General features: G+C 44.7%; 1 protein-coding gene across 3 annotated transcripts in view; it reads left to right on the top strand.

Annotated features, from left to right (window-relative positions):
* Positions 1-25,998, top strand: part of syt1a (synaptotagmin Ia) — a 104,573-nt gene that overhangs the window by 61,840 nt on the left and 16,735 nt on the right. For 2 of the 3 annotated variants that reach the window (XM_084050038.1, XM_084050040.1), the window contains exons 3-6: positions 4,167-4,339; positions 8,137-8,262; positions 17,128-17,295; positions 19,275-19,442. In XM_084050038.1, coding sequence (XP_083906164.1) covers positions 4,167-4,339; positions 8,137-8,262; positions 17,128-17,295; positions 19,275-19,442 — 635 coding nt within the window. The remainder of the gene's footprint in view (positions 1-4,166; positions 4,340-8,136; positions 8,263-17,127; positions 17,296-19,274; positions 19,443-25,998) is intronic. The other variant, XM_084050039.1, reaches the window with a different exon arrangement.

The raw sequence follows: 25,998 nt of genomic DNA, 5'->3' as shown, positions 1-25,998 counted from the left end.
AATATGCTATAAATACTTAAGACAAGGGTGAGTGCAAATAATGGGGGAAACGGGTAGAGGGAAGCCAAGCCAGGACTCTTCAGCGTTCGTCTGTTTCTTGTCACCGTCTGAAATTACAGAAGCATGGGCCAGTTCATCTGTTCCCAGATAGTGTATTGCGGGCTGCTAGAGTGGTGGCTATCACAGAATAGTGTTGCATAGATCAAAACTTACTCCGAAGGCCGCGGATTGCGCCTGCTGTCGGAGTTGCGCGTTGCAACACTTTTAGCCTCCTCTCCGCCGTCAGCTCCACTCCAAGCCTTGCTTCGCTCCTTATATGGTATGGCTGGCTGTGTTTGTCCTCTCTGACCCCTCTGCACACAGATTGTCTCCTTTGCTGTAAGGAGCCGTCTGCCAGTGTTCGCCCTGGTTCTCCGTGGTTGGCAGCACGCACTCTCTCGTCCTTTCCTCGGCTAGGCACTGGTCTTTCTCGCTCACGCCCGGTTCCTGCCCACCGTTCCTTCTTTGCTACCTGCTCTTTCACCGTCTCTTTTCAAATTCACTTGTCTCACCAGGGACACTGCGCCCTCTTCCTTCATGGTTGGCTGCTGGTGACGTAACCCGCTGTCGGATTGGGCCGCGGGGACCACGCCCGAGTGCCAGTCAATATCGCCCATCATAAAACGTGCATAATACAAGTAATTCATCACAAATGTTTAAATAAAAGGGTTAAGAGGATGAAAACATGTAAAAGTATATGCAACAGAAAAATTATAATATTACATTACATTACATTACATTACAGTCATTTAGCAGACGCTTTTATCCAAAGCGACTTACAATAAGTGCATTCAACATAGGTAGGGAAACAAAACTACTAATCACCAGAAGTCTTGCATGCATTTTCGGCTAAAACAAGCAACCAAGAGTATACCTAGCGCTAAGGTAAAAGTGCAATATATCAGCTACCTACTTTCTTAAACAGATGAGACAAATAGCAAAATCAAATGAGCAAGAGCTAAAACAAATAAGTGTATCGACTAAACAAGATACAATACAACAATAAAGCAAGAGTTTGTTAACAACAAGAAGGCAAGGCGAAGAGGAAGGGTAGTGTTTCTTGAAGAGGTGGGTTTTCAGCCTGCGGCGAAAGATTGGGAGTGACTCTGCTGTCCTGACATCAGTGGGGAGTTCATTCCACCACTGTGGAGCCAGAACAGAAAAAAACGTGTAGATCGGCCAGAAGGACCCTTGAGTGACGAGGCAATCAGTCGCCCCGAGGTGGCAGACCGAAAGATCTATAATAATGAGACCAAATAATAATGTCCTGTTTTCCCCCCTGTCACAGTTAGATGGGTTGTGTGTTTGAGGTAGGGTTGCCAACATCCAGAACTGGAGAAACGGGACACATGCACGCGCGCTGTGCGCGCGTGCATGGGTCCCCCGTGCATGGGTCCCCTCGTGCGCGCGCGCGCGATTTTTTTCGGGTTTCCCGCGGATAAAGTTACTTTTTTTTGTTACTTTATTTCGGTTTTAGGGTTAGGGTTAGGGTTGGGAACAGGCTGACATGCCACACAAACAATGATGCCGTTCCCACCGGAGAAAATCTCACACACACACACACACAAGCACTCGTGCGAGCACTGTGCCTGCCCTGTCAACTGAGCGGTCCTAGCTCCCATCTCATAAAGCACACAAACACGCAGCCAGACACTGCAGTGTGCGCAAACAGAAATATATTTTTTATTTTTCCCTTTACACCGGAGTCCGGGACAAACAAAGTCCCGTACGGGACACGCCCCTTTTGGCTCAAATACGGGGCGTCCTGGCTAATACGGGACTGTTGGCAACCCTAGTTTGAGGCCAAGAAGTAGCCTTACTAGTTTGTTTTGGGATGTTTGGAGCCTTAATTTTAAGGCCTTGGTGGTGTTGTGATACCATGAGGAGCATGCATAATTGAAATGAACTTGTATGAGGGCCCCTGCAAGAATCTTCAAAGTATTCTTACTGACTAGAGGGGAGATCCTATACAAAAGCGTGTTCTTTGGTTGATCTTTTTGACCACTCTTTCGGCCATTTTATCACCGGAGAGGTTTGCCTCCAAGATGGAACCCAGGTAGATAATTTCCTCCTTTCTTGAGATAACATCATCACCCGCTTTGATTGTGAAGCTCTCAGCCTTGCTAAGGTTAGCACTAGACCCAAAGAGAATGGATTCAGTTTTTCCCAGGTGTAATGATAGTTTGTTGTCAGCGAGCCAGATACGGATCGTGTCGAGTTCATAGCTGAGAGTTTTCTCAACCTGCAGCCTGTCCCTGTCCGAGACCAGCAGAGCCGATATACAAGCTCACACACACACACACACAAGCACTCGTGCGAGCACTGTGCCTGCCCTGTCAACTGAGCGGTCCTAGCTCCCATCTCATAAAGCACACAAACACGCAGCCAGACACTGCAGTGTGCGCAAACAGAAATATATTTTTTATTTTTCCCTTTACACCGGAGTCCGGGACAAACAAAGTCCCGTACGGGACACGCCCCTTTTGGCTCAAATACGGGGCGTCCCGGCTAATACAGGACTGTTGGCAACCCTAGTTTGAGGCCAAGAAGTAGCCTTACTAGTTTGTTTTGGGATGTTTGGAGCCTTAATTTTAAGGCCTTGGTGGTGTTGTGATACCATGAGGAGCATGCATAATTGAAATGAACTTGTATGAGGGCCCCTGCAAGAATCTTCAAAGTATTCTTACTGACTAGAGGGGAGATCCTATACAAAAGCGTGTTCTTTGGTTGATCTTTTTGACCACTCTTTCGGCCATTTTATCACCGGAGAGGTTTGCCTCCAAGATGGAACCCAGGTAGATAATTTCCTCCTTTCTTGAGATAACATCATCACCCGCTTTGATTGTGAAGCTCTCAGCCTTGCTAAGGTTAGCACTAGACCCAAAGAGAATGGATTCAGTTTTTCCCAGGTGTAATGATAGTTTGTTGTCAGCGAGCCAGATACGGATCGTGTCGAGTTCATAGCTGAGAGTTTTCTCAACCTGCAGCCTGTCCCTGTCCGAGACCAGCAGAGCCGATATACAAGCTTGTAGCACGGCACTCGGTGCCATGCTACAAGCTTGTATATCTGCTAGTGTTGAATAGCCAAAGAAATAAAGAAATGACACAGATGCTTTCCCGGTGTTAGTGGATTAAGTGGCAAGTGCAAAATGCATCTGTTATTTCCACTAAACTGGCTGAGGATGTTCAGTGAGGTGTTGCCCTGCCAGAGCACGTCAGGGGCGATCGTTGGGACTGGAGAACGGGCAGAGGAGTGAGCTATAATGTCTTTCTTCTCTGCTTTAGAAAGAAATATGCCACTCAATTAGAAGAGTGGTCTGGGGACCACCAGCGGTCCTTGAAGGGGTTCTAGGTGGTCCCCAGCTAAGTGATGGAGAGTTGGTAACCAAATGGACCCTTATAGATCTTTAGCTCTTGAGAGTGTAAAATGTTACGGGTCCATTTGGTTTCATTTTACGCTCTCAAGAGTTAAATTATTGTTAAACATCTGCATTACTTAATTAAAGAATTGTTCTTTTGATTAACGTTTGCCGGTTATCTCTCCTATGGTACCACATCAATACAGCATGGAATTGTGGAAATCTTATCAAGATCTTAACAACGCCCTGGACTTTAATTTAATTATACAAGCACTTTATTCATGGAATTATTATTTGATTATCCTCATTATGTTTTGCATAATTGTCAATTATGCAAAAGTCCTATAAAAGTTACAGAACCCATCAAGTCACAAAATAGTGTAGAGGATCAGGTTAACAAAAATATTTAGGGGTTATATATACACACACACACACACACACACCTTGTTTTTAAATCCATGGAAACCCTCAAGCCTGGGGGTCCGCAATCACTTAAAAACTAAAAGTTTGCTCCCCCACCTCTGATCACATTTAGGGGCCCTTGGCAAATTATACAACATTTCAAATTTTATGTTGCATATTTTTCTAAATTTTACAAAAATAGTACATTGTCTTTTTTTCACCGTATGATGAAGTACATGTAGGACTTAACTGGTTAACAATGATTTGTTAAATTAAGTTCTGTCCATACACAGTAAAATCCTGAGTGTTCATGAGAGTGTAAAATGGACCTGTAAGCATTTTGTTGTGTGTGTGTCCCTTCCACAGTACCATCATGGGCCATTGTCTCCATTGCCTTCGTGGCCATCATCCTGGTGTTGGCTTGCTGCTTCTGTGTCTGCAAAAAATGGATATTCAAGAAGAAAAATAAAAAGAAGGGCAAAGACAAAGGGAAGAATGCCATCAACATGATGGATGTCAATGACGGTGCCAAAACCGAGGTAAAGACATTAACTACTAATCCTGAAAAACAATACCAAAGTTTACTTAAAAATCTCTATTCTGTACTTTATGCTAAGTTGTGTAGCTGCCTCCTGTTTCATGATCAATGCTATTATTTCAGCAGTCATTATCGTTGACTCTCCCTAGGGTAGATCTCAAATCTGTTCAATATTGTTCTGTATTCTGTATTTTATGTTGTGTTATAATTCCCCAAAATGATTGCTTCAATTTATTTCAATGCGTCTTCAAGTGTTGTTCTGTGATGGCAGATTGATTTTATTTATTTATTTTGGTTTTCAAATATAATCAACACATTATGTTTGGAAATTTTCAAAACAAAGCAGGTCATCACAGATACAGCCATCAAAAAGGCCTCTTTAGTCTTAACAATAGACTACAATACAATAGTACCTCATCAAGTAAAAACACCCAATCTAATTACAGGACCATACCGGTGGTCTGGCATGTTTAGCTCACTGACTATGATTCACGATATACTTGAAATTATATTTAATTTTACAAAGTATACCTTGGTTTATTTGGTTTAGCTTTTTACGGCATTTTAAAGTATGGATTGAGAAGTCTAGCTGAAAATAGTCCTTGTAGAAAAGATTGATTTATGAACTAAATTAAAACGACTTATTTATCAGTGATGTTTACCGAACATTATCTCAGTTATTATCAGGTAGTTTGGTAGCATTTCAGGGACTTTGAAGAGAATTGAAACACAAATAAAGCCATCAACAGGATAATTATCTATATTTATGTATGATTATGGGAAAGGGTGTGAATAGACAATAACATGTATTGACACCGGTATGGTCCTTTAAGGAAGTCAGCCATAATGTTGGCTTCAGAAAAAAAGCAGGAGTGAATGTCTCATTATGCTCTGTTTTATTTCTCTACCTGTGAGTGTTTCCTTTTGTAAATGCAGTTCACTTGTGTTAAAGGTCCTTACATACCGGCGAATATAGCGAATATACGCAAAATTCAGACTCGTTCCGAATAATTAAAAGACGCTTTTTCGCTTCGCTTTTTCGCTTTTTCGCTCCATGTACGGAGCCATTGACTTTATAAGGTTTTTTAAAAAAAACGCATTATTCGCACGAAAAAATCGCCCCGGTGTGTAAGGACCTTAAGAGTGCTGAGTTAGGTTTGCTGTGTAATGCAGTGGCATCCACCCAGAGAAATGACATCACAAACTAAGTGAGGGAACCAATTGAACGCTCACTTTTTGAAAACGTAAAGGGGGATGTGTAGCGCCAACACCCGGGTTAGCATACTTATTTGTGTGAACGAAGAATCTCAATACTGACATTCTTGGTGGGATCTTTTGCTAAGTAAATTTCCCTTTTTGGGAATTTCCTCTTCCATGCCACCACCTCTCGTGTCAGAAGTACATCAGACATCATCTGACAGAAATTAATACAATTATTTGAGGGCTCACACTTTATTACAAGCACTGTAACACATAATGCTGAGGACCCTCCTCTCCGCTGATTGAATAGATTTTAAAATATTTTTAAAAAATAGAGCAGCTTAAATCATGGCGGTATACACCACAAAATCTTTGTCATTACAGCTCACTACTAGAGCAATAAGCATCTATAGTTTTGCAAAGATCTATGGCTAATTTCTGGGTGCTGCAGTTACATAGTAACATCCTCAGTGTTAAATTAACTCAGTGTACAAATGGACATGTATGTGTCCATCTGGTTATGTTTGTTAGTTGACCAAATTCCCAAAGGCTCTATATACTAGAACCCCTCCTGTTTTCGCTCTACACTAAATATCTTCACCGAAAACAGCCTCTACAAATCTACAAATTCACAACGAGTCGCATTGTGCCGCGTTGTTGTAAGCTTGTAGATTGTCTGTCTGCGCATAATGTTAGCCCCAGAATATGGACGCTAGGGTTCAAGTGGTTAAATTAACTGAAGATTTTACTGTGTAACTGCCCCCGATTTGTAGTGAAGTCCCTCTGCCCGGTGGAGCCAGCTGCTCCTCAGGCAAGCAGTCATTTCTCCTGGGTGTGCCCACACTCTGGTGTGTGTTCATTCCTGTGTGTGGTTGTTTTAATTTGTGCTTCTTCCTTCTATGTCCTCCTTATCTGTGTTGTGTCTGATGACTGTTCGGGATGGTCACTGGCGGTAGGTTCCTCATTGCTGTTGGATCTTCCTAAGCCTGCTGCTCTGATGTGTTTTTCTTATAGCCTCTTGACAACAACTTACTCCCGTAAAACCAAATATATGTAACTATGCATACAGTACATGTATATCTATTGTATATATGTGCGTAAAACCTGCATATGCACACATATATATATGTATGAAAGAAGCACTGGGTACGCTTTGATGAGGTTGAACCACATTGATTTCTTGCCAAGCGAACGTCTCCTGCCTTCTGAACCATTCCATTTACATTTCAAACAAGTGCCCAGGAGCAAACGTGGAATGATTGAGAGGCTCTACAAGTAAAGCTTCTTTTGAAACTGGCAATGAAAGAGAAACATTTTCACACAGAATTTGTGTTTGCGTCTGTCTAGCCAGGCAAAAAAAGATATGAAAGTATGAAAGTTGGATTAACATCACGGGAAGACCTGATGCACTTTCAAGTCGACCAGTAATCGGTGGCTATCTTTTCCTCAATCATTTTACCTGCTCTATAACTTTCCTCCTCTTGAGATGAAACTAGTACAATTGCCCTGCTTTGTAGAGGAGAGGGGGGAAAAAACACTCCAAAATCCCATTGAAATTGGATGTGCTTGTGAGAGGCGGAGACCAATGCGCTCAGTAGACATTCAAAGTAAAAATCAATGTTGTTCAGCTTTTTGCTCTCACACAAGCAACCTGACAGACTGATAGGAGCAGGGCCTGATGTACATTCAACCCCTCTTACCAACACCTACCCACCCACTGCTGGCATGACGCTTCTAGCTACTGTACCATCAGCGTCGGGGGAAACACATTGATTGAGCTCAGGGTTATGATGGCACTGTGACTGTGTGTCTGAGCGGGGCGATGAGACTTGGGAATGGGGGTCACATGGGAGCACTGGTTTGTGCTACTGGGAATGCTGTGCATGCCTAATGAAAGAGACATCTTGGAAGGCAACCTTTGACAATGAATGAATGACCTTGAGAGCAAGTTTTTTTGCCTCTTCAATCGCATGCGTTCTTATAAACGACTGCTTCACCCTCTTCCCCACCAATGGCACCACCCCCTCAACCTCACCTAACTATATGGCTAGCTGAAAGGGCAACGTCACCTGTTACCGCTCTGCCATCGTAGATTATTTTTTTGCCAGAGATTTGATCTGCCTGAAATAAACATCAAGGGAATGGTCACACTGTGATCTTTCCGGAAGCATATCTCTCTCTCTCTCTCTCTCTCTCTCTCTCTCTCTCTCTCTCTCTCTCTCTCTCTCTCTCTCTCTCTCTCTCTCTCTCTCTCTCTCTCTCCCCTATCCTATCCTTCCCCAATGCCTGCCCATTATTCTCATCTCTGGTGCCATCATTTGATCTTTCCTCCCTTTAAACCAAACACCCACAGATTGATAGAAAGCATCATGGGATGAGGCCCGGGTTATAGTTCATCACAGAGCATGTCCTGGTGTTAACCACTGTGGTGATTTAGTGCTTGCTCCCCCACCCCATCCCTCCCCCATTAAAAAAGAGAGGCAGCTTTTACAGGAGTAGGTCGGCGGGCAGGCCCTAGGCGGGGGGGCACAGCCGGCCAGGGAGGCCGGTGCCAGCACCATGCAGACGACTCTGACTGTTGGTGGGTGTTTCCTTCAGGCCTTGAAGGATGAGGATGATGCAGAGACAGGGCTGACCGATACCGAGAAAGAGCCAGAGCCCAAGGAGGAAGAGAAACTGGGAAAATTACAGTACTCCCTGGATTACAATTTCACAGAGAATACGGTAAGGCACTGCTGTCCAAATCGCTCTCACTGTGTGTCGTTGTTTTGCGAAAGTAAGTATTGTCACCCCAGGCTCTATGGTGTTCCAACCTGTCCTGTGTCTTTGTTGACCAACTGAGAGTAGACTGGACCACCTGGTACTGCATAACATTCTGCCTACGCTGCACCATTGTTATTGTCGCCGTTCGTGATCGTTGAAGCTTCTCATTGATCATGCAGGACAAGGGAGTATCACACCAGTTATACTTTGTATCACGGAGGCGTTGCGCAAAGACATGCCTCGGGATTCAATGCTCTTCTAAAGTAGTGTGCCTTTTTTCTTTCATTCTTTTTTTCACCTTGATGGAATACCCTCCCGGCAAAATTCCATCTGCTCCCGTTTCCAATGAGTGGGTTTTAAAGAGCAGAGTGAGTGAGCAGAGGAGCACATCAGCTTTTACCACCACCAGATGTTGTGTGACAGATAATAGAAGCAGTGCGTGAAAACGCAGGCCTGTCCCTCACTGGGCTGGCTAGCTCCCCATTATAAACACTACTGACAGCTCCAGATCACCAAGCAACACACAGGCTCATGTGCGCGCACACATATACACACAAAGTCATGAATGTGTATATCTACTGTAGGTACACGCACGCACGCACGCACGCGCTGGTGGGCAGTGAGGATATTGCAAGTGGGCCCCCAAATAATTGGCAAAACACTAACATTGTAACGCTAATGCAACATGAATATTAAAACAATATCTGGGGGAAAAAGGGACTGGTATTTTTTCTTTAAAGCCTTGAAAGGGGAGTTTTCATTGTGATACAGATGAATAGGAAATTACAGGAAAAGTCTGGACTAAAATAACATATAGCCTTTTTCCTACTTATATTGATCCCAAATGACTGGCCATGGGGTCTATTTGCAGAATTGCCCCTGTCGTCCAGTCTCCCCAGCAGCCCCCATAGCATAGAGCAGAGCCCATAAGCATATCGCTACTTATGCTATTTGTTGCGGTCAAAAGTTGCGTCATGACGTAGTCTGGCAAAGTGTGGAGTATAGAGCGTGATTTCACCCCACGTTGGTCTTTTTACAAGTGGCTTGCTGGGAGTTAGTTCCATTGATCCAAGCCAGAACACAATCGATTGATTGGCCATTCAAATAAACATGCTTTGACAATGCTTTGATTTCCAAGTAGGCCCTGATACAATTTTGGGAACCACTGCCATTTGGCATACGCACAAATTGACACAGTTGGTGGTATCCTCGTTGACTAAAAGGATAAGGATGATAATTGTAGAAACTGTGATGGCAATAATTTTGTGAGCTATAACTGCAATACTATGTGATCATCATTGCAGTAATTATACAGATAATAATTACACGATTAAATCGTACAAATGTGCGGTACCATTTCAGGCCCTTAGTCTTTTAGAGCACAAGTAGACATTAAAATAAACAGGCTATGAGTCATTATGTGAAAACCAATATTATGGGGACAATATTACATTTCACAGACTCCATCTGTCATGTGGTGCGAGGCAGTGACAGCCTACTCTATGAGGTCCCTGATTACACCAGTAATAAGCTCCACAGTGGAGCTACAGTATAATGAATGGATGATAGCTGTCACCCAATGTGACGGTGACCTCAGTGCATCGGGACCCAGTTCACTGACACTCCGGCTGCCTCTGACGATACAGTAGCTCACATCAGCCAGGCCCGAAAAGCCATGGTGCAGGGGGATCCAGCCATCCGCCCTGACCTACTTTCAGCCTGGTGGTAGTCACAGTCAGTGGTGGAAGAAGTACTCTGTCGTTCTGCTACAAGTAAAATTCTTGTATTCAAAACTACTGGTATATTGATGCCAATACTAAGTATTGGCATCATCAATATATACTTTAAGTACCAGCATTTTTCAAAAATAGCCGATCTACAGGCTTAAGAACATCCCAATGTGATGCACTGTCAGCTTGTAGTTCGGCTATTTTTTAATAGAAGTATAAAATTGGGCTAAATTGGTTAATGCATATTTTGTGACAATAATCTAAATCTAAAAAGTAAGTAGTTGCTAAAGTTTTCATATAGTAGAAGTATAAAGTATTGAAAAATGGAAATGCTCAAGTAAAGTAAAAATATCTCAAAATTGTACTTAAGTACTGTGTAAATGTGCTTAGTTACTTTCCACCACTGGCCCAGAGCTACAGTAGCCTCCAGTCAAATACCTCATCCTCCAGTTATGAGGCCTCTGCAATCAAACGGAATACTGTACGCCTGCTGCACATCTGTTGTTAAAGCTGCAATCCAGAACGTGTTTAGTGAATACAACATTATTGATAAATCTGTATAGTAGATTATGTTAATACAATACATAACTAACACAACTGCAGTGGTTGTATTTGGTGTCCTTGCACTTCTTTTTTTTTTTTTTTTTTTTTTTTATCCCACGATTTTGTAACTGGATTGGCTATGATCAAAAGATTTTGACAAATTTCTATAAGGAATTGTGAAATGAGACATTCTGCATAATAAATACTGTACGTATATTTTGATGCCAACACTTGTTTTTTACTCAGTCAAATTCTAAATGTAGGCCTTTTAACTATAGTGTTACCTTTTTTCTACATTGTGGTATTTCTACTTTTACTTAAGTAAATAATATTACTTCTTCCACCACTGGTGACCGGTCAGAATGTGTCCATTTCAGAACAGATTATGATCGAGTGATGAGTTTCAAAAACATCCATTTTATTCCCTCTGCTATTGCTTCAAAGCTTTGCTGAGGATTCTTCTTATCTGAGACAGAGCCAGTACACCGAGCTACCGCCGCAAAAGTGCTGAAGATTAGAATTATATCCCCTTCTATTGCCACTTTCAGAGCGGTGTGTGTGTGTGTGTGTGTGTGTGTGTGTGTGTGTGTGTGTGTGTGTGTGTGTGTGTGTGTGTGTGTGTGTGTGTGTGTGTGTGTGTGTGTGTGTGTGTGTGTGTGTGTGTGTGTGTGTGAGTGCGCGCGTGCGTACATTTGTTATTTTAACTCTGAGGGCCCTATCTTACGTTGTTCTGTCTGTTGTCCAACACAAACACAACGTCTGAGAAATTACACAACTCACCCGCCCAGATGATGACAATAATACAAATGATTATAGTAATGATTATAATGTATAAGAATTCAAACAAAAAGTTGCCGCTATTATGTGTCCAAAGAAAGGCGCTCGGTGAGGAGAGAGATGGGGAGAAAGGGATGCATACATTTCAGTAAGTTGCCTACATTTTGTTCTTGATAGACAGCATTATGTTCAAATCCCTCTCGTTGTGTAAGAAAGTCATGTCATGAATGCATAGCCTCCTGGCATTCTTTATATGTCTCTGTAGCTACAGGAAGGTCATTTCAATGTCCAAATGGGGCTTGACGCGGAGCACGTTCTCACTGCGTCTCTGTCATGCTTTAATATGCACTTTAAAATATATCACAGATGTCTCTTGGACGTGACCAGACATTTTGTTTACCTCTCCTTTCCAGGTGATGTTTGGGTGAGCAGAGAACTTTTGTTTCCCTGCATTTCCTGACAACATTGTATCACATTATTAATGCTCTTCCCATAGATGGTGGAATGCAGTTTTCCTCAGAAGTTTAAATAACATTGTGCTATGATGAAGGCGCAGCTGCTTCTTAAAGGTAGCGGGAGCCAGATAACGCGCTGTTTAACTAGCAAAATTGACGTGGACACCCCCCGACACATTGTGCCATAGATTGTCTAAATGTGAGTGTACAGATGGAAGCAAATGTACTTGTGAGGGTCCATTTGCTTCCATTTGTACACTCTCACAGTTACAAATGGATAAATCTCTCAAGAAGACATACTTTCAATTTGCATGAAAAAATATGTTTATTTTTTATTTATTTTTTACCGAATGAGTTCCCACTTCCCAGATTGCAAATAGATGCATTAACACTGTGGATTTTATCTTGTACGCTTGCAGGTGTGTGTGTGTGTGTGTGTGTGTGTGTGTGTGTGTGTGTGTGTGTGTGCGTGTGCGTGCGCGTGCGTGTGCGTGTGTGTGTGCGCGCACGCCCATATCCCCTGCAGAGTTGTCAGAGCAGGGTTCTGATGCATTAGGACAAAATGACAAATCCCTCAGAGGTAGGTTGCCAAGGGCTGAGTCACCAACCTATGCCTATTCTGGTCAGTGCACATGCTGCGGGCAGTGGTGGAAAGTAACTAAGTACTGTACTTAAAGATAGGGTAAGTGATTTTCTTTGGTTAAAATAAGTGTTAAATAGCTCTATATTCTGATAGTACTCATTGCTATAGAGTGTTTGTTCAGTAAAAGGAGTCTCCTTGTCTCTCCAGCTCTTTATTAAACACAAAATACATTTTTGTTTCAGTTTCAGTTTCATTTCCAATTTTATAATCAGGATAGAGAACTCAATCAGGATATAGATTAAACAAGTGAAATTGGAAGTGATGACACAAAGAAATGAGCAGAAACAAATTGAACTGGAACACTATAAAAATGAAGCTTAAAAATGGGTACTTTCTCCTGATTGGCTGAGATTTTGACACCTACCGAAAAATGTATTTTCTGTTTATTAAAGAGCTGGAGAGACGGGGAGACTCCTGTTACTGAAAAACACTCTAGTCTATAGCAATGATTACTCAGAATCAGAATATAGTGATTTAACCTTTTAACAAAATACTTTTTGTTTTAACCCAAAAAAAAAAGATTATTATTACAAAACATACATTAACCACTTCAGCCCTGTATATATTTTGTCCATTTGAAAGTAGGCGATCACAATGCATCGCGATGCAACGCATTGTGAGCTGGTAGATCAAACGATTTTTATACATTTTATTACTTTAAAACTTTTACTTTTGGTACTTTAAGTATATTTTGATTTGACTTTTCCTCAAATAATTTGATGGTCCGTTAGTCATCAAATTATTGGCTTAGGAATGCGACAACATTAGTCTCCATGGGGTGACCTTTAAGCTGAGAACCGATGCTCTAGTTCACTGGTTCTCAACCTGAGGTTACGGGGTTCCCCAGTTCCCAGTTAAATGATTGAAAGTTAGGAACCAAATGGACACTTAAGGTTTTGTAGTTCAGTGAGTGTTCAAATGAATCCAAATGTAAACCATTTGGTTCCATTTTAAAAAGTAAAGGATTTCACAGTGTATATTGGGGTCCCAGAGTTAAAAATCGTTGAGATGGGGGAACCGTGGCCTAATATTAAACTGGAGTCCTTGAAATATAGAGAATCACTGTTGTAGTTGATCTGACTATATCAGAACATCTGATACACAAACACAGTGTTGATGAGCGGGCAGACCAATCAATTGGACAGAGCACAAACAGACGAATGTTCACACTGTGATCCCACTAGGGATAGGCCATGGTAAGCGACAGACAGTCAAATTAATAGTACATTATTTGTATCGAGTTCTTCAGTAAGTCACACTGACAAGCTACACGGAAGGGCGCAATTTGAGATAGTATTGTCGACGTTAGCCATTGAAAACATGACAGGATCTCATTTCGGTGTTCCTGGGGAGCAGTGTTGTGATAATGACAATGTTATGCAGTACCTGTGGGATGCCTTTTGAGCACAGTTAAATTGAGTCAGGACATCCGATGCTGTTCCCAAGATGTTGTGTTCCTGTTTGCGATCCGCGTGTGTGTGCGCGTGTAAGTGTTTGTGTGTGATATTATACATGGTTGCTTTGTAATCAAACACTGCATCACTTCATAAAGAACGTTCTCTACTGGAATCTCAATGCCATCCTGCAGAATAAATGAAAGGAAGTATAAAATGTTCAATGCATACACACAGGAGTGGCACAGCTGTACAACAAAGTATTGTATGAATTAGCCATTAGAGTAAAGATCTCAAGCAAAAAATATAGCTGCAAGCAGCAATAATACGGGGCCAGCGATTGCAGAGAGAAGAAAGAAAGAAGCAATGATAAGTATTATGCACAATAAGCCATAGAAACATAGAAGACTGAACTTGAGAGAAAGAAGACCATGCAATTAACAAATGAGCATTTTAAACCCTCACTAACCCTAACCTCAGTAAAACTATGCCTATCCCTAACCTCAAGAAATACTACGCGTAAGCCTACGAATGCTAAATCATGATCACCTCAACACATCGTCGGGGACAGGGATCGAACCAGCGACCTCCGGACTCATAGGCTGCCTTTCTTCTAATTGAGCTAGAGATATGATAGCCCTGATAGTGTCTGTTGATATATATAAGTCTTTCCGTCCCTGACGGACCAAGCCTCTGTTTTGCTAACTACTCTAGATCACTGGTTCCCTAACCATCTAGAAATTGTATGTCTCCTCGGAACCAAAACTAGTGAAAGTAGCCGATCTACAAGCTCAGAAACACGTTGCTATCTGAAAAGTTGTGAGATGGCTATTTTCACAATGAAGTATGTCATACATTGAAAAAACATACTCTCAAATGACAGGTTATCTTTAACAATTGCACATGCATTAATTGACACAATCATGTTGTGTGCAATGCAACTTAAATGAAGTCTGCATCAAGTGAGGTTTGAACTGGCGACCTTGAGGTTGTAAGGTACATGCTTAAGCGAGGAGCCATTGGACCAACAGACCTGATTTAAAGAAAAAGGAGTTCAAAATTGCAAATTGCTGAAAAATCCTGGGTTTAAGTGTTTTTCAAACTGCTCAAAATTGCGGACAATCTAAGGCCGGAGCTTACTGGTCAAAGTGATAGATGTGTTTCTTATGAGTCAAGGCATGACTCATGCCTGTTTAAAGTTTGCATGTTCAAAAAAATGCTATAGCGCCCCCCTTAGGCCAATTTGAGTAAGATTGGTTTCAGTGATATTTGCAATGACCCTCTACTACATTACTGCAAAGTTTCAAAAAAAATGTGAGTCTGCATGTATGTGTTAGGGGCAGACAAATCATTTTCATAAAACTGCAATATTCATTGGCTCTTAAAAGCTTCATTTTTTCACTTATGGAAAATCCGCCGCTAACGTTTTGTCGGCATAGGTCCAAAGTTCATGCAAACAGTTTCGTGAAGATTGCTCAAAAATCCCAGGAGGAGATGCTTTTCATATTATTCAAAATGGTGGGAGATCTAAAGGTCAGAGGTCAAAAGTCAGAGTGTGAAAGTTGTTAGGCATGAGTAGACGCATGTGTGTATCGAAGTTTCATGGCTGTAGGTCAAACAGGGCTTGAGTTGTACCTGTTCAAAGTTGGCACTTTCAATTGAGTGCTATAGCGCCACCCTTTGACGAATGACTGTGAGAATCACAGTCATTCGTCAGCACTTTAGAAAAATAATGCCAACATCAAAACGGAGCCCAGCTCAGTGCCTGAGCTCTGGCCCCGTAATAACATAAGTCGTATTTCTAACTGCAGCAGAAATATGCTATTAACCACTTAAGCCCTATACAGTATATACTTCGTTTTTTTTGGGAAAATAGTTGATCTACAAGCTCACACAACGCATCAAATCGCGACGCACCATGAGCTTGTAGATCTGGTATTTTCTAAATGTTTTGAATATTTTTGCCTTAAATGGGTGAGAAGTGGTTAAATGCGGGAGTGGTAACTCCTTTGATCGCGGTGACACTTGACCGCACGGCAAAACCTACGCAGCTGCTGACAGCTGTAGAGTTCCATGGCTTAGTGGCCTGGTCACCCTCCAGATTGCCACTTGATGGCTTCCTGATAGGAAGTTGATTGACTGACTTGCCGGGCCTCCTCGGAGGCCTGGGAGGAGGCCCAGTGACTGGCAGGTCAATCAGCCCTGCAGGGCCTCAGAGTGTTATCTATTATCAGCCGTATGTGAAGAAGAACCATGCCTCTTGTTCCTAACCTGACACGTCCTGACCCCCACGCTGCCGCCATAGATGCTGCCATAGTTGCCGCTAGGCTGTTAAGAACCTGTAGGGCAACTATAAAAACAAACGCTAACCTCAGAGGCTAAAGGTTGCTACATGCTTAAAAATAATCCATCTGACGTCTGAACTTTTTTCGGCTGGCCTAAAAAGTAGTTGACAGACAAGTGCCCATTCATACTCCCTCCGAACTTTTCTGTGTTCTGAACACCACTCTGTACTCTGGTCAATTTATCTGCCCAGCAACAACTGCAGCTGGGCAGATTTAGCGACCATCGTGATCATTGTAAATCCTCATAGCTACCGGCACAAAGGACACGCCAAGTCTCATACAGTTCCACCTGGGGTAGATTCATCTATCGTATCCCTCCTGCTCAGCTGCCCCACTATATCCATGTAGAGGGGATGGGAGGGGTTTGCCATGATGTCACAATTTTATGAGAAAACAAATTACTCTTGTTAAAGTTAGGGTTAGGATAGTTCAACCCCAAAATGACTTTTTTTCTATCGTGTCATGGAGACCTTCAATTCATGGAGATTTTTTTGTTTTTGTCGCATTACTAAGCCAATAATTTGATGAGCGGAAGCGGTTCCGGTAGGAGACAGAAAGAGTCTCCTTTGTATCTCCTACCGGAACCGCTGCCTACCGGTCCGCTGGTCATCAAATTATTGGCTTAGGGATGCGACAAAAACAAAGTGTCCAACATTAGTCTCCATGGGGTGACCTTTAAGCTTCTTTGAGTAGCAGTCACACACAAGTGTTATCCTGTGTTATCCTATCTGTTTGTTGTTGTTTCACTTCATATGACAGCGATGACCAGGATTAGATAGGCTTGCATACCCAGTCAGTTATTTGTTACGGTTTTATCTTGGGATGTGGATGCTCTGTTAGGACGGTGCTGAGATGACAGAGCATGCAGTGATGCTGTTATCACACGGTCTGTGGAGATACAGATTTGTCTGTCCTCTCTCTACCTCCCTGCCCCTGCAGCTCATAGTGGGGATCATCCAGGCGGCGGAGCTCCCTGCCATGGACATGGGCGGCACTTCTGACCCATACGTCAAGGTCTACCTACTGCCAGACAAGAAAAAGAAGTTTGAGACGAAGGTTCACAGGAAGACCCTCAACCCCACCTTCAATGAGCAGTTCACCTTTAAGGTAACACTCCTTCTCCTGCACCTGTATTAAAAAAAGTAATGCACCTTTTCTTTTCCAACAGGAGAGTTTTTGGTTCCACTGACAAACTGATTTGCATGCAACGGTGAATTCTGGGAAGGCGCAGAGACAGTGACCAGCTGGCACATTAACAAGCTCCTGACAGAAAATTTCACACAAGCCCACGCACACGTATTGTAACGTAGTACACACGCAAATACATACATGCGTGAGCGCCAACGCACGCACTGACCACACACGCACACACACAGGCTCACTGTGATTGGGATTAACGCAGGCAGCTGCATCGCTACACCCCGGTCTTGGTTTGGCCTAGATTTCAGCAAACATTCTTTCATAATGGATGCATGAGTGTTACTCAGCAGCTGGAAAAGTTGTGTTATTCATCCAACGGTGAAAAGCGCAGGTGTTTGGCAGAAGTTAGGCATAATGTGTGCGTCTCAGTGCCAGGTCCATTCGTGCCCCTTATTGTGATGCTCAAAATATGTGAAGTGTCCTGAAAAACACCACAGGTAATTATAAGTTAGCTGTTTCCCCTTGTGGCAAGGACAAGCCCAAGGTGCTTATCTCACTCCCGACCAGTGATGCTTGCTTCATTCCATGGTGTTCTAACAAATCCAAATCGCAGAGGTTCTGAAATATTTTCATGTCAACAACTACCAAATATGTATCTGGCCTGTGGACCCTCATCTGAAAACTATTTGTGCCAGGTACCACCCATAAAGAAAGAACAACATTTTCAGAAACTAGCAGATCCACAAGCTTACAACGCAATGCACCGTGACACGTTGGGGTTTTTTATCTGGTGTTCCATGATGGTGTTGCATGTGGTGACTGACCATCCATTCAGTAATGTTGGAACATTTTCTATTATTACGTATATAATTGAAAATGTTCCAACATTACTGAATGGATTTCATTTTGGAGAAACTTAGACACAACTGCTGGTATTTGTGTGATATGAGGACAGTGGAATTAAACACCCTCATCATCATCATTATTATCATTATCAGTGGTCATTTGAGGAGGCTTGTGCTTCAAATCCAAAAGTACTTCAAGCTTAACTACTACAGAATAGGATCAGCTCATTAAGATCCACATATTCTTTTCAAGAGGCACACTTATGAAACATAGCCCTTTGTGGAGTTCTGGATGAGTTGTCAGGCTGAATTTCAAGAGCTTACAGTAAAAGCAATACGCTCTTTTGCCTTTATATACCTCTATATAACTCTGGCTGTGGGGTTAAAGTGGTCAAAATGTTTTTTTTTAATTATTATAATTTAGCTGGGGACGCCCTGGTCCCCGGACCCCACTTTTAGAACCACTGCTGTATAGTATCACCTGTATCACCACGGCTCAGTGGAAGGCAATAAAGAATCAAATTCTAGATACCACTCTCGGCTACCTATGGCCGCCCCCCACCCCCCGTCATTTCTTATTCCTCCATTCCAGGATCTGGGCCAGATAAGCCTGCGCTGTCAGAAACAGCATTGGACAGTGATTGATTTGGAACCAGAACAACCCACCCCCATCCACCACATACACACACTTGACAAGCAATTACTTGTGCAATAGATGTGACAGTAGGAGCCTGGCAGTCATTATTTTCTGTGCAAAGGGATTGTTAAGAGTGATCAAAAGAATGATCGTTAAACCCGATTCATACTTCACCACACGACGGCGTCGCACGCCAAAAAAATGTTGACCAAGCTCACAATGTGTTGCATCCGCGGCGCGTTGTGAGCTTGTCGGTCGGCTATTTTCAGCGTGCAACACAGTTGTGCGATAAAGCGTAGATTTATTAGGCATTGGCTGTGCTATGGATGCCTTTATCCCGTCAGTATCCTACCCAAGATTGGAAATCTGTTCCAATTTCATGACATTGTGGTTCTATCTCAATTTCTCTCCCTCCCTCAGATTTTCTGTTATTTTTTAACCGATCGTTCTCTTCTCCTCATCAGGTCCCTTACGTCGAGCTGGGTGGTAAAACGCTGGTGATGACGGTGTACGACTTTGACCGCTTTTCCAAGCACGACGCCATCGGTGACATTAAGGTGCCCATGAATAAGGTGGACTTCAGCCATATAACAGAGGAGTGGAGAGACCTGCAGAGCGCTGAGAAGGAAGAGGTAAAGTGAAGGAACATTAGATTTGTGTTTTGTCAGATATCAGCCAATCATAGTCCAGGATTTCAAAATAGCCGCCCCAAAATTTGAATCAATCAATGAATCTCTCGTCCTCTTACAAGTGGGAGCAATGGCATATGAACAGATTAGAAATGACAAATTATCTACATCTTTCTCTGTGTGTCAATACACAGAGTAGTTATTGCTTCCACATTCAAATTGTAATATGTGCCAATTGAAACAAGGACACAAGTGGTAGCACAATAATGACTTTGCTACATTTGAACATGTGTTCCTTGGGTTTGGACCGCAAGCACGATGCCGTGGCCAGGGTAATCCATCTCTCTAGGAAATGTCACTTAATCGGATGTCCACACTTCCCCTTCAATTAATATGGCCAGGCAGCAGTTCAGGAGATTCAATTTTCATGGTAAATGTCATGGCATATAGCATTTGTTGCTAGGGGAACCTCATTTTTTACATTACCGTGGTTTGATTTAAAGGTTAATTATAACGGTGTGGAATTGCGTGGTGGTGCTGTTTGAGCTGAAGGGCATCACTACTCTGCCTTAGATTTGGCCAGGCAGCCGCACCTGCACAATTTCATGCAAGGCTTGAGACACTGTACTGGCTGCTTTGTGTTATTGCTCACTGAAGGACACTTGAACTCGAGGAGCGATGAAAATTCAACTGCCAAATCATTGGCAGTGAGTTATTGTTCCAACCGATTAAAAGTGTTTGGATGTCAGAATTATGTAAATGCTCTGGAAACTGCTGGCTGACAGACATGCGGTGGTGAAATTGTGGTGGTCATGCCTCAGTGGCCACAAATGACACCTGCCAAGGTCAAAAATAATTCTTCTTCCCCTGCCAGCCCCCCAATACTGTATGATTAGAACGCAAGTCAGTGTGTTGTGTATCCAAGTTGTGGTTGCAAACTAAATGCATTTAGACAAGAGCACTTAAAATAACTTGTATATCATTGTTGCTGTGGGCTGGAAACCTGTCCAAAATTGTTAGTTTTCAGGAAAGGGAGAGAAGAACTAGAGGTTACGTATGTAACCCTGGTTCTTTTAGTTCAGGAGTGAGGCACTCACTATGGGAAACAGCGCCATCTGGCGATGCAACAGAGCTACACACAATACGCTTCCGGGCCCATTCATTGGGCAAGAGGGTATGTCACGTCACCATCCGTCCCTTCCCCTTTCCGGAAGGACATATAAGGCCTTGTCGTGACGTAGAACTTGTAGCGGCCTCATCTACTTGAGGTTTTTCTCCTCCTGAAATGATCCATTCGCCCCACAAACCGTTTGGTTGTTACCATGGGAACTAGTGACATAGGTGTCTGATCTGGTGGGCCCACATGTGTGGCGCCCGCTAGAGACAGTATCCACCTGTTTCCTAGGCTTTTCACTGTGTTCCACTTCCTGTCTTTTGATCCAATGAAATCCAATGAAACCGGTCAGATGACTAATGATATCCAATGAAATCCGACAGGAAGTGGAAAACACAAGGCCTAGGAAACAGGTGGATAGGCGTTATATGACTGACCGGGGAATTCGGGGAAGTCACGTGACCGTGCACGAGATTCCTCCTCGATGTCAACATCCGGTCTAAACTGGTCGTCGCCATGTTGTCTAGACCTGGCTGTCGAGCTAGAGTTGCTAGTCGGGCCCTCTTTCTTGGTGGAGGTGTTCTGTCGCCCTCCAGAGGTGAGGGGGGCACAGTACACAGAGGCTTGTAAACACGCTTGATCCTCTGATCCGCCATTTTGGTGTGACCAGAGGCCCGCGCGGCCATCTTGTGAGACTCCCTTTCTACAGTGGCGTTTTGGCGCCCCCTGGTGGACGGGAGATAAAACCGGCTGGACCTGTGTACACTGGTGCAAAAGCGCCCTCTGGTGGACAGAGGTGATACTGGTTTTATTAAATTCAGTAGGTTTATCCCAGCAGTGTTTGGAAAACCGAGGACCGGCTTTTCCAAGCACTGTGGGCTTATATGGAGACCAGCGTGAACGGGGGACCCCTATGTAGGCGGCCCCCGTCCTCTCTGGTCTATTGACAGGGTTGGAATAATACAAGGCTTGGTACTTTGCAACACATTTATTGAAACAAAGACAGGCATTATTATATCGTTTACAGACCTCACAGAAATGTTCGACATTCTTGTCCTTTTGGCTGCAGAGGCACGGTCCATGACTCTGTCCTCTGGCTGCAGTGAGGGTCCCTGTCTCTTCCCCGACATTGACGGGGGGGTCCGCTCCCACCCACTCTGACCGAGCAGACCTGGGTGGAGCGGTCGGCAGTGCTGTGTCTCCTCCCAGGTCTGCCAGACACTGGGAGGAACATGGTGGCCAGTGTCACTTACCCCGCCCACGACGGGAGCGGGTGGTGTCGCGACGTGGTTGCCGGGCAGTGGAAGTTGGGCGCAAGGTCTGGGGGCGAGTGCCAACCTCCTCACGGGACCTCTCCCTGGAGACTGCCGGGGCTGGTGTGGTCTGGGGGCGGCCTGACCTGGCCTGGCGGGAGGAAGAGCGTCCTCCTCTTGCTGCTGGTCTCTCACCGCGGGACCTGGGGCTGGGGGGAGGGGGAGGAGGGGGTTCGAAGACGCCCGACGCTGCCTCGCAGGTCGCCTTTCTCTCCTTGATGAAAGCCTTGATGAAGGCCGCGCCTCCCTTGAGCAGGTTCCCCGCGTCCAGGTCGAGGGCCATGAGCTGCTTCTTAGTCTCCTGACCGGTCTCGCCAGGGAACGTCACGTGGTCCAGCCATCTCGTCCGCTCCTGCATGGCGCTGAGGTCCATGGACCTCCCAGTCCACTGAGTGGCGTGCAGGTTGAGTTGGATGATGAGCTGCATCACCAGCTCGATCTCCTCAGTGTGTCCTGAAGCATTAAGCTCAGGGAGCCTTGTAACAGAGTGCACGCGTTGAGAGCCTTGGCGACGAGTGCCGTTGCTTTAAAGGACCTCTCAGTAGCAGCGGAGGCAGCTTTCTCCTTTGAGACGGTGAGGGTGGGCTTGGGGAAGAGGGAAACGCAACCCTTGCTCTGCTCGCTTAGGCTAGCAGCTAGAACAGGGTCCATGGGGGGGTGTTCAGACCCAGACCCTCCGCCCCTGCCACGTTGATCTCGAAAGAGAGCTTAGCAGGATCGCTGTGGCCCTTCCAGGAGGAGTGGAGTTTCTCCTTGAAACCCAGGGCCACTGGGAGCTTCCTCACCTGGGGCCGGCGAGGTTCTGGGACGACCATGCCCGGGAACGCTGGGGTGGGTGCAGAGGAGGCGGCTAGTGGCTCCTCTACTGGGAGCTGCTGATCACCGCCCGTCCGAAGGCGGTGGAGACGGAGAGCTTGGTGGTGGTGCTCGGGGCCTCGTCAGCGGCTTCTCCGGGGCCCTGGAGAGAGAGCTGACCAGAGAGACCAGAATGGGGGAGGGGGGTGCTGGTGGAGATTGCCTGCCTGACGTGGGCCGCTGTGGCCCCGGACTCGTCCCCCCGCACTGGGCTGGGGCTGTGCATGATGACGTCATCGGAGTCCTGATAGCACGGGAGTTCCTCCCCGTCATCCTCCTCGTACTCTCCGCCCGAATATTCCTCCTCCTCCTCGGAGTAGTAGTAGTCCTCCTGCTGGTAACTGCCGCTGGAAAAGGCCGACTGGGGCGGGGGAGAGGAGGGGGAAAGGCCGCTGTCGTGTTGCCCCAGAAGAGAACCATCTGGGACAACGACGGCGGATAGAGCCTGGCTACCGCGATGCTGTGAATCATGGGGAGCAGTACTCACGGCGGCGGTGGTCGGTTGTTGTTTTCCGCGGCTCTGTGGGAGGCTAGCGCCGCGACCCACAGGGCCCGAGGTGGTTGGTGGTGGTGGTGGGGTCCCAGTGTGGTGCCGCGAGCGGTGAGGGCCGCCGCCCGTGGCTGCTGGGGTTGAGGAGGGGAGGCGGGGGTGCCGTTGCGGCGCTTCGCGAGAACCGCTAGCGCCGCTAGCATCCGTTGCCTCGGCGTCTCTGCGGCGCAGGTGGGGCGGTGATGGCGGGTGACTCACCGCTGCTGCTGCCGCCTATGCAGTCCTTAGCCAGGCCGTAGTGTGCACGGAGGACCCTTTCGGAGTACCTGGAGCATGCGGCGCAGAAGGCAGGGTCCCCGGAGTTGTGGATCGCGTTGAAAGCGTGAGCTACTCCGAGGCAGGCGATGCAAATCAGGTGCGGGTCGTCTCCGGCGATCGTGGCTGTGCAGTCCGGGAGTCCACACCGTCTCGGTGGTAGAGGGCCGCCGTAGGAAGAGACGCCTTTAGCGGTGGCGTAAGAATCGTAAGAATGAAGAAATAAGTTGTAATCAAATAGTTCAGTTTTATAAGCGTGTGAGCCGTAGTACATCTGCTAACAGAGGAACTGAAGAGGAAGTTCTACGTCACGACAAGGCCTTATATGTCCTTCCGGAAAGGGGAAGGGACGGCTGGTGACGTGACATACCCTCTTGCCCAATGAATGGGACCGGGAGCGTATTGTGTGTAGCTCTGTTGCATCGCCAGATGGCGCTGTTTCCCATAGTGAGGGCCTCACGACTAGAACGAAAGAGAACCTGTGTTCCAATGGATCCAATATAGTTATTTAGTCACAAGCTCTTGCTAATACTTTTCATTGGTTCAATATTTATAGAACCCACGCACACTTAACCACTTTCACTTTACTGTACCTTTCAAACCGTTTTTAAAAAAAAATGCCGATCTAAATTACAAGCTCACAGCGCATCGCAACCCGTTGTGGGCTTGTAGATTAGCTATTTTTGCTACTTTCGAGTGATACTACTGTATGACCAAAAAAAAACATACAATTTTGAAGTATGGAGACACAAGGTTTCTGCCTGACAGCGGCAATATATAAATGAATATTCCAGACTAGTTAAGGACTTTACTGTGATAAGATGTTTACATCTTCATATCCCTCCCTAGAATAGAATAGTATAGTGCAGTAAGCATTTATAGAATATCATGGATATTATTACCATGGAAACTGTGGACAGATGACATACTCCAAGAACAGACATGGTGAGAGATGTACAAATCTCTCTGTATCAGTAGAAATAAAACAAGCAGAAATCAACAAGGCAGACACCACCCACCCGCCATAACTTTATATAGTAGATTACTATTGGTATTATTGGTATTTCTCAATTCACCAATTTGAATGATTCAGTTCAAAGGTATTCAATCAATGTAAATTGACAGTATAATATATTTGGAAACAACATGCCACTCATCATTCGACATCTATGTTTAGCCCATCTAAAATTGGAAACAGTCAATTATGAAGTCTATAGCAATTATGAAATCCAAGCTCCATCATAATGAAGCAATTTACAGCCAAATTTGTCATTACCATGAGCGTTTTAGAATCACAATACCTATGAATGAATTTCGCATAATAATGCCTATTGTTTCATATCTCCCTTGGTGCAGGCTTTGCCTATGAAAACTGAATTGAGTTAGTCCAGCATAATTTGTCAATTTATTTTATAATATGGATTTAACCAAGCCCGAAACTCCACATTTTCCTTAGTTTTTCCGTAATTCCTCTTTAAATGAGTAGAGTAGTAAAGTACGTTTTCCTTTAGAGGTTTGGGTATGTTTCCTGTGCAGTTATGGGACTGAAAACACACACACACTCACTCACACATGTACGCACGCGTACGTGCACACACACACACACACACACACACACACACACACACACACACACACACACACACACACACACACACACACACACACACACACACACACACACACACACACACACACACACACACACACACACACAGTGAAAGCCATGCTCCAGCCATGCTTGACTTTTAAGGTCAAGCATGGAGTGGCAGGCTCCAGAGATGTCCCCTCGGGTCAAATGGCAGCGGTTGGCGCTTTACAGTTCATAGAATACATTATCAGGCTTGATGGCTGCTCTAGACTGTTAATTAAACATACCCTCTCTCTGTCTGTCTGTCTCTTTGCCCTCCTGATGAGGCTGTTTTCATGTTGATTAAACCCCAGCCCTAGCCTGTAAAGTCTACTTAAGGTCATTTCATTGGTGTTTTAGCATGTGAAGCAAATGTCTAATAATGTGGCCAGAGGTTACAGCCAGCACAGGCAACCTCATTCTGCACAGCCTTGTTAAGTTCTCCAATGCACTGAATAGACCCTGATTGGAACTCAACGGACAGACCTTATCATATTTAAAACAGAAAATACCCATATTCAAGCCTACTTTGTGTCCAATTGACAGTATAACGTTAGCCTGGTAAACCCTCCCTCCGGAAATCTCATTTCCATTTGATTTTAGGAGTGAGTCTGGCATGATCGCCCATTCTGTAATATTGGCTGTGGGCTGGAGTTGGGCGGGAGTAATACCGTTGACTGACAACCCCATCAGCCAATGATCGTTGTTCCCCTTCAGCCAATCAGCAGTTCATTTTTACCACCTCCAGACTATGTGACGCAACGGGACTTTTGAGACGGCCATGCCCAAAATAGGTTGCCTTATTCGGATACATGCGTGTCACTGCCCGCCCCTGCCGGTTC

Source organism: Gymnoscopelus microlampas (genome assembly GCF_963454915.1).
Source record: "Gymnoscopelus microlampas genome assembly, chromosome: 23".
Lineage (NCBI taxonomy): Eukaryota > Metazoa > Chordata > Actinopteri > Myctophiformes > Myctophidae > Gymnoscopelus > Gymnoscopelus microlampas.
Note: the sequence above shows the minus strand (reverse complement) of the source record. Positions and strands in the feature narration are given on the sequence as shown.